General features: G+C 40.9%; 1 protein-coding gene across 1 annotated transcript in view; it reads left to right on the forward strand.

Moving 5' to 3' along the window:
- RXRG (retinoid X receptor, gamma) overlaps positions 1-16,085 on the forward strand; it is an 82,519-nt gene that overhangs the window by 47,997 nt on the left and 18,437 nt on the right. The window contains exons 5-9 of the mRNA XM_006876511.1: positions 6,834-6,994; positions 7,119-7,248; positions 8,875-9,007; positions 10,196-10,287; positions 11,482-11,587. Of these exons, the coding sequence (XP_006876573.1) occupies positions 6,834-6,994; positions 7,119-7,248; positions 8,875-9,007; positions 10,196-10,287; positions 11,482-11,587 (622 nt within the window). The remainder of the gene's footprint in view (positions 1-6,833; positions 6,995-7,118; positions 7,249-8,874; positions 9,008-10,195; positions 10,288-11,481; positions 11,588-16,085) is intronic.

Raw genomic sequence — 16,085 nt, forward strand, 5'->3', positions numbered from 1 at the left:
TAAGATGGACTAGGAAAAAAAGGTTCGTGTTCTACTTCTGAAAACTCAGCAGTCCAACTCACAACCCATCATGGCAATGACATAGAGCCAGGCAGCATTTTGTTTCATTCTGCATGGAGCCAGCATGAGTCACAGACAGCTAACAACAACAAACCAGTCTACAAAAGAGAAAATAAACTCACAAAGGTGAACTGAGTTTTCCAAGGTTCTCAAGGTAGATACTGCCTAGAGACTAGGTCTCCCAGCTCCTTAGCCAGAGCACATCTTACATATCCTCTCTGCCAATCCGGTGAACGCATTTTCTAACTAAGGGCTGTCCTCATTTTGAAATCTAATAGGAAATCTCACAAGTGAAAAATCCACATCTGAGCTCCTGATAATCTACCTCCACAGCCTGCTCATCATGCTGTCTTCCCCATCTCAGGAAATGTCCACTCCATTTTTTAATTGCTCAGACTGAAAACTTATGTCTCTTCTCTATCATTCACACACCACATTTATTGCTGTTGTTGTTAGGTGTCATCAGCTTATAGTAACCCTTTGTACAACAGAACAAAACTCTGCCCGGCCCTGAACCATCCTTACCGTCTCTCCTTGCTGTTGCAGCCACTGTATTAATCCATCTTGTTGAGGGTTTTTCTCTTTTTTCAGTGTCTCTCTACTTTACCAAAGATTTCTTCTCCTTTCTGATAGCATGTCCACAGTATGTGACATGAAGTCTCACCATCCTAAATTCTAAAGAGCATTCTGGCTGTACTTCTTCTAGGACAGATCTGTTCATTCTTTGGGCAACATCATATTCTTCGCCAACACTATAATTCAAAGGCATCAAGAAGTTCAGTCTTTCAGGAAATCTTGTTTCTCCCTCAAAATATATCCAGAATCTTTCTATGTCTTGCTACCCCAAGCAATAATTATGTTTTGTAATAATATAAATAGCTTGCTAATAGGTCTCCTTGCCTCCATCTTTGTCTTTTTTCAGTCCTTCATAACAGAGCAGCCCTGGTTCACCTTGGGCAAGTATGCCAAATCAAGTCATTCTAAAACTCTCCGATGCCTTCCCTTCTCCCTCAGAAAAAGGCAAAATCCACATCATCACTCAAGGTTGTGCATGATCTAGCTGCGCAATGCTTCTCTGCTCTAGCCTCCCTGACTAATTTGCTAGTCCTCAAATATACCAGATGTGCAACCACCTCAGGGCCTTGGCATTTCCTCTTCAATCTGCCTGGAATCATCTCTTCTCAGGTATCTGCATGGTTCATTTCTTTACTTTCTTCCCACCTTTACATAAGTGTCACTTTCTCAGGAAAACCTTGTCTAGCTCTACTGTCTCCAATTACATCAACCAGCAAATACTTTCCACTCTTCTTCCCACAGCACTTGTCACAATCAGTATGCAGGTAGTCCCCAACTTAAGATGGAGTTCCAGTCCAATGATTTAGTAGTTAAGTCAGTTCTGATGTAGGACATAAATATGATATTTGTCTTTGGGAGGTTGGAAACATTACATAATATGGTGTTATCAGCAAATATAGTACAGATTACTAATGTTGTTGTTGTTAAGTGCCATTGAGTTGGTTCTGTACAGGATTTCTGAGGTGTGGCTGGTGAGTATGAATTGCTGACCTTGTGGTCCAGTACCATCCCAGCCATCACGTTGGTTCCAACTCATAGCAACCTGATGCACAATAGAACAAAACACTTCTGGGTCCTGCACCATCCTCACAATTATTTGAGCCCATTGCTGCTGTCACTGTGTTAGTCTGTCTTTCTGGGGGTCTTCCTCTTTGGCCAAATCTCAACTTTGCTAAGCATGATGTCCTTCTCCAGGGATTGGGCCCTTCTGAAAACATGTCCAAACTATGAGAGACAAAGTCTTGTCATCCTGACTTTTAAGAAGCATTCTGGATTCATTACTTCCAATACAGATTTATTTGTTCTTCTGGCAGTCCATGGTAATTTTAATATTCTTCTTCAATGGCCTAACTCAAATGTATCTATCCTTCTATAGTCTTTCTTATTAACTGCCCAACTTTCAGACGTGATGAGGTGACTGAAAATACTGTGACTTGAGTCAGGCACACCTTAGTCCTCAGACTGACATCTATGCTCTTTAACACTTTAAAGAGGTCTTGTGCAGCAGATTTGCTTGATGTAATATGTTGTTTGATCTCTTGACTGCTACTTCCATGAATGTTGATTGCACATGCAAGCCAAATGAACCCTTTGATAACTTCAATCTTTTCTCCATTTATCATGATGTTATTTATTGATCCAGTTGTGAAGATCTAAATTGTCTTTACATCGAGGATCAATGCATACTGAAGGCTATAGTATTTGATCTTCATCAGTAAATATTTTAAGTTCTCTTTGCTTTCAGCAAGTTAAGATTGTGTCACCTGCATATCACAGGCTGTTAATGCATCTTCCTCCAATCCTGATGCCATGTGTTTCTTCACATAGTCCAGCTTCTTGGATTATAAGCTCAGCATACACATTGAATAAGTATGCAATCCTGGCATACACCTTTCCTGATTTCAAATGATTCAATATCCCTTTGTTCTATTCTAACAATGGCCCCTTGGTCTATGTACAAGTTCCTCAGGAGCACAATGAAGTATTTTGGGATACTCATTTTTCACAATGTTATCCATAGTTTGTCATGATCCACATATTACTAATGATAAAATGTACAAAAAAACAAGCATGCTCATATGCATAGTTCGTTGTAACTCAAATTCATGGTTAGTCAGGGGCTAGTTGCATTTATTTATCCTGTCTACCATACATCTCTATTAGGGCAGGGGTTTTATCTGCCTTTTTATTTCACTGCTGCATCCAATACCGAGCACATAGTGGGCATTTAAGAAAGAATTATCAAACAAACGAATGAATGATTTAAACTAAATGCAGTCCTGCTGGAATCAGACATTTTAGCAATACAGGTGCTCCTAGAATGACTCATTCATTCATGTATTCATTTATCCATGGGCTGTTAGTTGAGTGACTATTTTGTGTATATGTCATATTTGTTGTTTAGAATATACGATCCGAAAACTCAACCGGTGGAGATTGTTTTCTTTCTGTCAGAATAGAACTGTTACTCTTTCTAGGTACCCAGACCCACCCATTATGATGCTAACCACAAGGTCAGCAGTTTGAATCCAACAGCTGCTCCATAGGAGAAAGATGAGGCTTTCTGTTCCTGCAAAGATTTATAGTCTCGAAAATCCTATAGAGGGTCTCTATGAGTCAGAATTGACTCGACAGCACATAACCACCACCCATGAGAGTAAAAAAAAGAAAGAAAAGAAAAAATAGTGCCCATAAAGTCTGTCTCCCATCAGCAAGAATGCAAGAAGCAAGAACAGGGACTACTATTTACCCTTAAGATAGACACGTTTTGGGTTGACTTGAAAAAAATAACAATTTCCATTAAGCAGGTGAGATTGAATTAAGGAAAGTAAATGGCCTCAGTCACAGAAGCATCATTTCTATTTCTTCACAGTTACTCTAAATTCATTTCCCAAAACAGCCTGAATAGCCCCCAGTTCAGTTAGGGTTAGAGTGGTCTACAAGCCAAATGGTTGGAAATGTGGTTCTTTCATTAAAATAAAAAATAGTAACAATAAAAAGGGACAGGTAAATTGTAGACCCTGGGCAGTCTTTCTTTTAAACCTAACATTTTTCTGATTCTGTAATAGAAAATTGGGTCTAGTTTTGGCACCTGGTTTTTTAAAAAGAATGTGCAGAAACAAGAGTGATAAAAAGCTGAGTAATAAACAGAGGAGGAGCAAAGGGGCTTTTAGAGGCATTTCTCCATAAGTTGGAATCATTTACCTGACAAACAAAAAGGAAAAAAGTGAGCCAATTCCTCATCAATGGGGCAGCCTTCCTTTTACCACTATTATTTCTGGTCATGATTTAGTGGCTTAGTTTGGAGACTTTCTAGGAGACAACAGTAGTAAAATCCTGGAACAGAGAGAGGCTGTGGAATTTATGTCCCTAGATTTATTATGTTTGTATATAAGGAGCTCTGGTAGTGTAGTGGTTATGAGTTGGGCTGCCAACCTCAAGGTAGGTAGTTTGATACTACCAGTGGTTCTCCGGGGGAGAAAGATGAGGCTTTCTGCTCCCATAAAGATTTACAGCCTCGGAAACCCTGCACAGGGTCACAGTGAGTCAGAATCAACTCAATGGCAGTGGGTTTAATGTAACACAGTCACTTCCTGAAAAATGAGAGGTTCGGAGAGGCTAGGGACCTGCTCACAATCACAAAACAAGCTAATGGCAGAACTTTCTTCTAGGATTGGACTCTCTGACTCCCAGGCCACCAAACAATCTGGGGATTCTGAGGAAATTTATACCCATGATTTCTGGTCATATATGTTTTGCTTCAAGACTAAAAAACATATTATTTTTTTAAGGAAATTTGTGAGTAGCGGTGGCCATTCTTGAACCCTGTAGATCTTTATTAGTACAATTAGCACAACATCCTAGAAGCAGTACAGGTGGGCCTGGGAGGGAGCCAGCCTGGGGCCAGATGCTGGCTCCACCAGTTTCTTGCTCTGTGACCTCAAACAAACTATCTAACTTCCCTTTGGCTCATAGTACCTGACTAAGAGTCCTGGCATGGCACTACGGGTTAATGTGCTGGACAGCAAAGTCGGTTTGAATAACAAGGTCAGTGGTTCGAGCTCACCAGCCACTCCTTGAAAACACTATACAAAGTCACTGTGAGTTGGAACCAACTTGACAGGACTTAACAACAAGCAAAAGTAGGTAAAAAGAAACAAAAGTGAGGCGAGAGGAACTGCTTTTTACTTTACTGGACTTTTTATAATAATTAAAAAAAAATCTTTAAAAATGCTCTTGGTTGAGTGATGTAATTTCCACTTTACAGATAGGGTAGCTGAAGCTTAGTTAGGCTAAGTGAAAAGTTCAGTGTCATTTAGCCAGTAAAAAGATCTTGAAAAATATCTCTTCTATTTCCCAGTACTTGGTTTTGGTGCTTCTTCTTGTCTCTTCTGCTCTTTCTCCCTTCTGGTTTTCTGTTCTTTTTCTCATTCCCCTGACTTATTTATTCTCATCTCTCCCCTTTTCTTCTTCTCTGCCTCCTCCCCTTCAACATGCTCACTGTGGAGTATTTGGGCATATCTCTACTAGCGACTTTGGCGCCTGAGTTGTGTCCTTGCAGTCATCCCCTGCTCTGCTCTACCTTGAGAGACTAAGGTTATTGCTTACTCGACAAGCGAGTTGTCCGACCTCCCTGTTGATACTACTCTGTAGCCTACCTGATCTTTATCCCTCAGAGATAAAGAGGTGCTTTTGCAAGTGGGTTCTGGAGATGAATGGAGAGAAATTGACAGGGAGAAGTTGCTGTTGGTGTAGCTGTCACTAAGCTCCAAGTTGTTATTGCTGTTGTGATCTGCCATTGAGTTGGTTCCGACTCATAGAGACCCTGTATAGGGTTTCCGAGGAGTGACTGGTGAGCTTGAACCACCCACCTTGTGTTTCAAACCCACTTTACAATTCGGTGCATTAATCCACAGTGCCACACCAGGACTTCTGCTCCAGGTTAGGGATCTGCTAAGAATGTCATTTTCTTGACTCTTGGGTTTAAAACATGCATTCTCATTTTGAATTCTGCCTATTACTGTTGGGAATGAAAAGGTAGAAACCACAGCCCTCTAGATATTGGAAACTACCCAATAGAGACTGGTCTCCCAAGGAAGAGGACAAAATTTTGAAGGGGGTCTGCCTAGTGGAGCTCAGATGACACAGTGGTTCAGTGCTCAACTGCTCACTGAAAGGTTGTCAGTTCAAACCCGTGGAAGAAAGATGTGACAGTCTCCTTCCATGAAGATGACAGCCTAGGAAACAATATGAGGCACTTCTACTATGGCCTGTCTATAGGGGCACTGTGAGCTGGAATCAACTCAGCAATGGATTTGGGTTTAACAGAGTTAACATCCTAATGGACAAACCCGGAGAGTCTGGAGAGTTGGGAAACTCTAAATTTTGAAAGTCTAAAAGGATTCCAGCCTACACATTTGCCTGCTTACCTTCTGTGACTCCCAGATCAACCACTGATCCTGAAATGTCATGTGGGTGGCATCCCTCCACCTCTTCCCTTACCCACTTACCTGCTTACCCACAGCTGACTCCCCAAAAATTTTCCCTGGCAAGTCATATCAGGTGGTGCTATGTTCTGGCTGCTGTACTAAGGGCAGACCCAAGTACTAAGGGAATGCCACGGATGACACCTAGGAGCCGACAGAGGGAATTTTTACTGTAATGCACTTGCTCATTGTTTATTAGAAGCAGCAAATAGAGGAAGAGTGTGAGAGAATGCAGGAGTAGTAAGGAAATGCTGGTTTGTTAGGAGACAGGGAGGATGAAGCCACGTCTTAGGTTACTGAAGCTTAAAATGCAAACTTATTAGCATGGTCACTATAATGAACAGGAAATAATATGAACTAAAGAGTCCCTAGTTCTGCAAAAGCTTAAGCAAGTAGCTTTGATTTTCTTACTTCAACTGTCAACCTTATAACATCCCTGATTCAGTACAATTCTTATTGTTGTTAAGTGCCACCAGGTCAGTTCCAACTCATAGCAACCCTGCGTAGGGTTTCCGAGGAGCAGCTGGTGGGTTTAAACTGCAGACCTTGGGGTTCTCGGTCAGTACTAATTCTACAATGCCACACCAGAAGTCCATTCAGTAAGTAATATGATGAGCCCCATTTTACAGATGAGAAAGTTGACGCTTAGATAGGTTAGCTAACCTCCCCCTGGCTTTCTTGGTAACCTCTTCATGTCTTGCTGCATGCTAGCTGTGCAAGAAGAAAGGCAGAGGAGCCGGGAACGGGCCGAGAGTGAGGCGGAATCTGCTAGCAGTGGCCATGAAGACATGCCTGTGGAGAGGATTCTAGAAGCAGAACTTGCTGTTGAACCAAAGACAGAATCCTATGGTGACATGAACATGGAGAACTCGGTATGTGGTTTTTGACCTCCATCCTTTGACCTCCATTCTTCTCTTTCTTGTATGAGATTGGAGATGGGAGCAGGGGTCTATTAGGGTTGGTCCTGTCACTCAGAATACTTTGTTCCCTTTTCAGACAAATGACCCAGTCACCAACATATGCCATGCTGCTGATAAGCAGCTTTTCACCCTTGTTGAATGGGCCAAGCGCATTCCCCACTTCTCTGACCTCACCTTGGAGGACCAGGTCATTCTGCTCCGGGCAGGTAAAACATATTGGAATTCCGTGATTCCTGGGGTGCTATTTGAAATTACTCTTGGGATCCTAAAGCCAAGCAAGCTGTTGTACCAGAGAGCATCCAGGCTGTGCACCATTTTGATGATGCGGGAACTCTATCCAGAGTTGTTCTTACTTGCAGGCCTACTGTGTTTTATTGTGCTTCCCTTTAGCACATTTGGCAGCTATTGCATTTTTTACAGATTGAAGGTTTGTGGCAACCCTGCATCGAGAATACTATAGGTGTCATTTTTCCAAGAGTGTGTACTCACTTGTCTCTGTGTATTATAATTTTTCATATTATTGTACACTTAAAACATATTGTTGTTAAGTGCTGTCAAGTCGATTCCAGACCCATAGCGACCCGGTATAGGGTTTCCGAGAAGCAGCTGGTGAGCTTGAACTGCGAGCATATTGTAAACATAACTTTTACATGCACTGGGAAACTAAAAGAAAAAATTGTGACTCATTTTATGGTGATTTTTCGCTTTATTGCGGTGGTCTGGAACAGAATCCACAATATCTCTGAGGTAGGCCTATATATGTTTTTATAGACTTTCAAATTTGTATCATCCTCCCAAAAAACTTTCATTCCTAAATGAAACATTGTTTGTTAATGGAGAAACAGACCTTTTTCTCTACACAAATGTGCATGTAATTTTCAAAGACTGCTAAATCATTTTTATTGAAAGTAATAAGAGGCAGTCCTTCATAATTATTCTGAAATTGGCATTAGAAATATTCCCAATTCACAGATGAGAGAGAAGTGAAGCCAGAGACGGTTGTTCACGCTCGTACCAGATAAATTCCAAGGTCCTGTCCTATTTTAAGATTCTGTGTGCTATATTCTCTCTTGTCTCCTATTTCTGGGACACTGTGTGGTCTGCTGACATATGCCATATCTCTTCTTTGTCACTGAGCCAGCAGGGAAATGTTATGAAGATTGACTAAAGCAACTGGAACCGGTCCCCTAACTTCTTCCTCTGTTAGATAATGGACAATGCTGAGTATGGCTGAAAGCTACTAGATAGCACCAAAGAAAGAAAGAAAACTAGACTGTCAGGTCCTGGGGCAAATACTGCAAGGTATACTAGCTTTATCTACTGTGTCACTTACACAGTGACCTGTGAAGTGCTCCATCTATATTTGTTGATTGTGGTGTGACGGGGCAAGTGTCCTGTCCTCAACATGCCATCCTGGCCTTCAATGAAGAGACTGTGGAGGGAGACCCAAGTATCATCCCTGGTTTCTTCACTAATTAGACACATCATCTTGAACTTTTTCTTAACATCCCTTGATTCCCAAGTCTCATTTTATTTTTGCCATTGAGTTGCTTCCAACTCATGGTAAACCCACTGCATCAGAGTAGGTAGAGCTGTGTTCCACAAAGCTTTCAATGGCTGAATTTTCCAAAGTAGATTGGACTTTTCTTCCAAGGAACCTCTGAGTGGACTTGAACCTCCAATGTCATGGTTAGCAGCCAAGTGTGTTAACTGTTTATACCACCTAGGAACTTCTTATAGTACATGGAGATAATAATATTTGCATTGGATGATTATCAATGAAGCAAGAATGTGGCTGGTTTTCCCTGAAGCCTTCCTTCTTATCCTTGCAGGGTGGAATGAGTTGTTGATCGCCTCCTTCTCCCACCGCTCAGTTTCTGTGCAGGATGGCATCCTCCTAGCCACTGGTTTACATGTCCATCGAAGCAGTGCTCATAGTGCTGGGGTCGGCTCCATCTTTGACAGGTGTCTCCTCTCCACCTCCAGTGTTGTGTGTGTGTGCGCATGTGCGCATGTGCTTGTATGTGTGCATGCGCATGGCTACTGGGATGTGGGATGGACAACCCAGACACTTTGCACATGACTAGAAGCAGAGACATTAGTAACATGAGAACATAAAACTAGGGAATAAGAGAGAGATTAAGAGAAAGGTTGCAATTACAAGGAGATAGAGCCAATCAAAAGCCAACACAGTTTCTGGGGAAATGGGAGAACCTGTTATTATTCCTATCATTTTCCAAAGAAGAGACTGGGTCATTGCCAATATCTTGTAAGTTTAGGGGCTGAACTGCTTATCCTAGGGGCTGGGGATAGAGAAGATGATCCCAAGTCTGTCTTCAGGATGCTGAGCAAGATGGGCTAGACTCAGTACCAGGATGCTTGAGGGGAGACCAGTAGCAGAAGTAAATCCAATTTAGTGGGGTAGCCACTGGCTTAATTAGGGATTCTGTGTTTTAAAAACTGCAAAAGTAAAACCAAGCTATCTCATCTAAATGGCTAAATGAAAGGAATAGAGATCAATGTCTTGGGGAAGAGGGTATGGAGGAATGGTGAAAAGGAGAGAAAGATTGAGGATAATTTTTCTGTCCAATACCAGAGACTCGTATCTGCTTTCCACCATCACCGTAAATGTGCATGCCACTTAAGATGTCTCTACTCTGGTCTGCCCTTCCCCTACAACCTGTTCCACACCACACAGAGAAAAATCCAGGCCACTGGAATGACTCACCCCTACCCTTCACGGTGCCTAGAGATTCCTACCCTCTCACAGAATGCTGCCCTTAGCAGGGGTCTGGTGGGTAGGCAATTCCCTTACCCTGATTGCCATGTTGCATTTCTATTAGTTTTCAAGACCTCTCTGATATCTTTTCAGTCTTCCCTTCAGTCTTCATGGCCTCATCCTTGGTGTTCGAACAGTTATTTTGTTGGGTTTTGCGATATTCCTTAAGGTTTCAATGCCACAGTGTCAATTCAACTGTGAACTCCTTAAGATCAGGGACTGCATCTTATTCCCCTCCTACCCCACCTTGTACCTGGTCCATCATCTGGAAAATGTGGGGTGGGTGCCTATTAAATATTGATTAAATTCAGTTTATCAGCCCTTGGCTGATACTCATGATTGTCTCATCATCTGCCTTTGTTTCCTGAGAACAGAGTTCTGACGGAGCTGGTTTCCAAAATGAAAGATATGCAGATGGATAAGTCTGAGCTGGGCTGCCTGCGTGCCATTGTGCTGTTTAACCCAGGTGACCGTGTAGTGGTTATCAGTTCTCCACAGGTTCTCATAACTTACGCCCTTTCACAGCGGAGACCGAGAAAACAGAGTCAGGCATCCTGTCCCCTCTGCTCATGGCCTCTGTCCCTAGAGCCGTCTTGAAAAGTGTTTTGAGTGTGAAAGAAAAAAAAAGTTTAACTATAACTCTCAGGGTTTTTTGTTTTATCTTGTTTCTTCATACAATTGGATCAGGGAGTTTTCATTTATTCACATGAGGAAAACTCCAGGAGAAGCAAGTTCTGAGGGTGTTGCAAGTTCAAGGGATCAGGATTTTGTCTGCGGACATTCAGATCTGAGATGAAGCACAGATAAACAAGAATAGTTGCCCAGGAAGCAATTGCTTATGTGAGTCTGCAGTTAGGAGAGAAGCCAGGACCCGAAATAGACATCTGAGAGCTGTCAGCTTATACCTGTCATGTACGGCCATGAGTCTGGTTGGGATTCTCTAAGTAGTGAGTATATATTGAACAGGAAAGAGGATTGAGTCTTACATGGAGCATTCCAGCACTTAAAGAGCAGGGAAAAAAGGAAGAGCTGGTAAAGGAATGTATGAAGGTGACTCAGCAAAGGAGGACGAAAACTGGAAGAGAGCCCTGGAGGTCCAGGGGAGGACAGTATCTCAAGGAGGAGGTACTGACCAGCTTTATCAAATGTTGCTGTGGGTCAAGAAAGATGAGTTTTCAAAATCATGAAGTAATTTCTATATGCATCTTTTCTCCTGAATTAGGGCGTTAGCTCATTGATGGAGGACACATGTTGATTTAGCTTTTGTGCCCCATCTCATCCCTCTGTCTATGCTTACTTAGTACATGTTGTTGTTGTTAAGTGCCATCAAGTCAGTTTTAATTCATAGTGGCCCATATAGACATGTAATAAGTGTGTGAAGGTAATATTTCTAGGATGTTTTTGATAAAATGAGACTCTCATCCTCAGAGTCACTGGTGGGTTCATCTGGCTATTCACAGAGTTTAAAATCTTTGCATTAGAGTGCATTAGAGTCTACTGGGTAGATTGGATAAAGAACAAGAGCCAGGAGGCACACAGTGGCCCCTATCCTATGTCTCTGGTCACTCTGAGGAAGCTGGCCAAAGTAAATAGGGCAGCCTTTATGGGAGGGTATCTACTGAAATGTGGAGCCAGAGGCTAAATCAGACGTCTTTTTCAGATGCCAAGGGTCTGTCCAACCCATCTGAGGTAGAGACTCTGCGAGAGAAGGTTTATGCCACCCTTGAGGCCTACACCAAGCAGAAGTACCCGGAACAACCAGGCAGGTGAGGGAGTACTGGAAGTATGGTAACGTCAACATTGACAGCAACTACTCCCCCTTTCCCTTCATTGAGCACCTAAAATGCAGCTGGCACTGTCTAGATTTTTTTTTTTTTTTTAAATGTTGTTTATCACTGACAGCAAGCTGAAAGCCACTAAAATATTAACTTCACAGAGCCAGAGGTTTTGTCTGTCTTGTTCACCATTCAGCCTTCTTGCATCAGAACCTAAAACCATGACTGTTGAATGAACACATGCAGGAATGAATGGATCTGGGTATTATTACTATCTCCAATTTCTAACCAGGAACCCAGACTCAGAGGTTAAGTAACTTGCCCCAAATTATAAAGTCGGTAAATTGGTGGAGCTGGGATCTATACCCAGATCTATCCAAACCTATTGGTAGGGGTAAGCCAGAAAGCAATGCAGCCAAACTCCAGAGAATCTGGGCTTTGGAGTTTGTCTGCATTGCTTTCTGGCTTACCCCTACCAAGGTTCCCATTCAGTGGAGGGTGTAGGCTTTGGTAGACAGGAGATATGGCCATTGGTCCTGATGATGTGCCATTTGTATGGGCTCTGGCAAGGTGCTACCTTCCTCAACTAAAAATGAGGACGTTGGTTTAGATCTCTGAGGTCACAGAGCAATATAGCTATTCCTGGAGTAACTGGAAAAAAAAAAAAAATCCCCAAATCAAAAGTTTCCTAGTTTTTCCCCTACTGATTCATGATCATAAGGAAAGAAAATATGATCCTCCAATCACACAGAACACTGAAAATGAAACTTGAAAACACTGCCTGGTAGACATATCTGGTTTGCCTTTAGGACTAATTTTGCATGCTTCATTTCTCACAAATGACTTTTATTCCTCTGTGAACTCTAGTTTCCATTAAGCTGATTATCCTGAATCATAAGCCAACATCTTCAATTGTCCAGAAGGGGCTGAACCCTGTGGTTTTTTGTTGTTTTGGTCTGAGGCGCTAAGCAAATTCAAGTGAGTGGATTTCAGCTCTTTGGTACAAACAATGGGCAGACCTTGTGTGTTAACGGGAGATTAAGCTGCAACAATAGACCTCCCAAACACTAATAGTTCAACACAGTATAAATCTCTTGCTCATACATTAGTCCTGGGTAGGTAATCAGATCTGGAAGGTACCTGTTTTCATACCATCATTCAGGCATTTTCCTTCTTATGGCTCCACCAAGTCCCAAGGCCACATTGTGTTTTGCATCCAGATGGAGGAAGCAGAAAGAGCTGGGAAAGCATAGAGAAGAGTGAATGTGGGCAAGACCTGGAAGGATCCGGCACCCTTCAATGACTTCCATTGGTTAAAACATCATGTCACCTAGCAAGCCTTAAAGGGGCTGAGGATTGTATCCAGCTATTTGTTAATGACCACCACTCATTTGACAGTTTGTTGTACTGTGGTGGCTTGCATGTTGCTGTGATGCTGAAAGCTATGCCGCAAGTATTTTAAATACCTACGGGGTCATCTATGGTGCACAGGTTTCAGTGGAACTTCCAGACTAAAATATACTAGTAAGAGGGAAAGGCGGACTACTTCTGAATATTTAGCCACTGAAAACCTCATGAATAGCAATGGAACACTGTCAGAGAACATCAGATTATTGAATATTGAAACACAAGGAAGAGCACCAGAATATTGTCAGATACACTGTTGGAAGATGAGCCCCTCAGGTTTGAAGATACTTACTTAAAATACAATTGGAGAAGAGCTACCCCCTCAAAGTAAAGTTGACCATGATGACATGAATGGAGTAAAGCTTTGGGGACTCTTGTTTGCTGATGGGGCACAACTCAAAACAAGAAGAAACAGTTGTAATATCAATTAATAATCTGAATATGGAACATGCAAAGTATGAACCTAAATCTGTAAGTTGCCAAAAATTAAATGGAATGCATAAACATCAATATCCTAGACATTACTGAGCTGAAATAGACTAATATCGGTCATTTTGAATCTGAAAATTCCATAGTTTACTATGCTGGGAATCACAAATTAAAGAGGAATGGCACTGCATTCATCATCATCAAAAAGAACACTTCAAGATCTATCTTGAAGAATAACGATGTCTGTGATAGGATAATATCCATAAACCTCCAAGGTTTCAAGTTTGAATAATAGTGGTATTAACTGGTCTATGATGATGAAACTGAAGAATTCTACAACTTCTACAGTCTAAACTTGATCGAATGTGCAATCAATCACTGGGGATTGGAATGCAAAGGTTGGAAACAAAGAGGGAGAATCAATAGTTGGAAAATTAAACCTCGGTGATAGAAATGATACTAGAAATTGCATGATAGAGTTTTGCAAGACCAATAACTTATTCATTGCAAACACCTTTTTGAAACTATGTAAAACAAAAAAAAACACCTTTTTGAACTATACACATGGATGTTCTGAGATGGAATACACAGAAATCAAATTGACTACATCTGTGGAAAGAGATGGTGGAAAAACTCCATATCATCAGTCAAAACAAGCCTGGGACAAACTAAGAAACAGACCATCAATTTCTCCTATGCAACTTTAGGCTGAAGCTGATGAGAATTAAAATAAGCCCACAAGAGCCAAAATATGACCTTGTGCATATCCCATTTGAATTTAAAGATATCTCAAGAACAGATTAGACACTAGTGACTGAAGACCAAAAGAGTTGTAGCATGACATCAAGAACATCCTACAGGAACAAAGTAAAAGATCATTAAGAAGACAAGAAAGATAGAGAGAAAGAAAGAGAGAAAGAGAGAGAGAAAGAGAGAAAGAAAGAAAGAGAGAGAGAGAGAGAGAGAAAGAAAGAAAGAAAGAAAGAAAGAAAGAAAGAAAGAAAGAAAGAAAGAAAAGAAAGAAAAGGAAAGAAAGAACCAAAATGGATTTCAGAAAAGACTCTGAAATGTACTCTCTAGTGTAGAGATGCTGAAGTAAATGGAAGAAATGAGGGAGTAAAATAACTGAACAGAAAATCTCAAAGGACATCTCAAAAAGACAAAGTCAAGTATTATAATGAAATGTTCAAAGACCTGGCATTAGAAAACCCAAAGAGAAGAACATGCTAAGCAATTCTCAAGCTGTAGAAAAAATTCAAGCATCAACTTTCAGTACTGAAGGTTTCTATGGGCAAAATATTGAATGATGCAGAAAGCATCAAAAGAAGATGGAAAGAATACACAAAGTCACCATACCAAAAGGAAATGGTTGATGTTCAGTCATTTCAAGATGTAGTATATGATCAAGAGCCAACGATACTGAAAGAAGTCCAAGGTGCACTGAAGGCATGGACAAAGAACTAGGCTCCAGGAATTGATGGAATATAAATAGAAATCTTTCAACAAACTGATGTAACTCATTCATCTGTGGCAAGAAATTTGGAAGACAGCTGGTTAACTGATTGGAAGAGATCTATATTTGTGCCCATTCCAAAGAGAGGTGACAACAGAATATCTAAATCATTGAACAATATCATTAATATCACATGCAAGTACAATTTTGCTAAAGAGAATTCAAAGATGGCTGCAACAGAGGTACTGCCAGAGGGTTCAAGCTGGATTCAGATGAGGACATGGAATGAGAGATATCTTTGCTGATGTCAGATGACTCTTGACTGAAAGCAGTGAATACCAGAAAGATGTTTACCTACGCTTTATTGACTAAAAAATGCTTTTGACTATGTGGATCATGACAAGCTATGGATAACATTGCAAAGAATAGATATTCCAGAACACTTAATTATGCTTATGAGGAACCTGACATGGACCAAGAGGCAACCATTCAAACAGAATAAAGGGGCACTCTTTCATCATACTATCCATTCTGTACACTTAGCAGATAATACAAGAAGATGGATTATATGAAGAAGAACATGGCATCAGGACTGGAGGAAGACTCATTAACAACCTACAATATGCAGATAATACAACCTTGCTTGCTGAAAGGGAAGAGGATTTAAAACACTTACTGATGAAGATCAAAGACCACTGGGTTGCACCTCAGTGTAAAGAAAATAAAAATTATCACCACTGGGCCAATAAATAGAGAACAGATTGAAGATGTCAAATACTTCTTTTGTTTGAATCTACTATCAATAGTTTTGGAAGTGGCAGTCAAGAAATCAAATGACATATTGCAATAGACAAATCTGCTGCACAAGACCTTTTAAAAATGTTCAAGAGTAAAGATGTCAGTTTGAGGACTAAGGTGCACCTGACCCAAGGCATGGTATTTTCAGTAGCCTCATATGCATGTGAAAATTGGACAGTGAATAAGACATTTGTAGAAGAATTGATGCATTTGAGTTTTGGTGTTGGCAAATGGCCAGGGCCATAATTAATTAAGGAATTAAAATAAATAAATTGAGGCATATTAATTGAGGAATTAATATAAATAAATGAGACATGGGGAAACCTGTGCATGAAGAATTCATTGTCTTTGCAAAGCAACAATGAAATACTTTCTTTTCTTTTTATTTTTCTTTCTTTCTTT

Source organism: Chrysochloris asiatica, unplaced genomic scaffold (genome assembly GCF_000296735.1).
Source record: "Chrysochloris asiatica unplaced genomic scaffold, ChrAsi1.0 scaffold00386, whole genome shotgun sequence".
In the NCBI taxonomy this organism is placed as follows: domain Eukaryota; kingdom Metazoa; phylum Chordata; class Mammalia; order Afrosoricida; family Chrysochloridae; genus Chrysochloris; species Chrysochloris asiatica.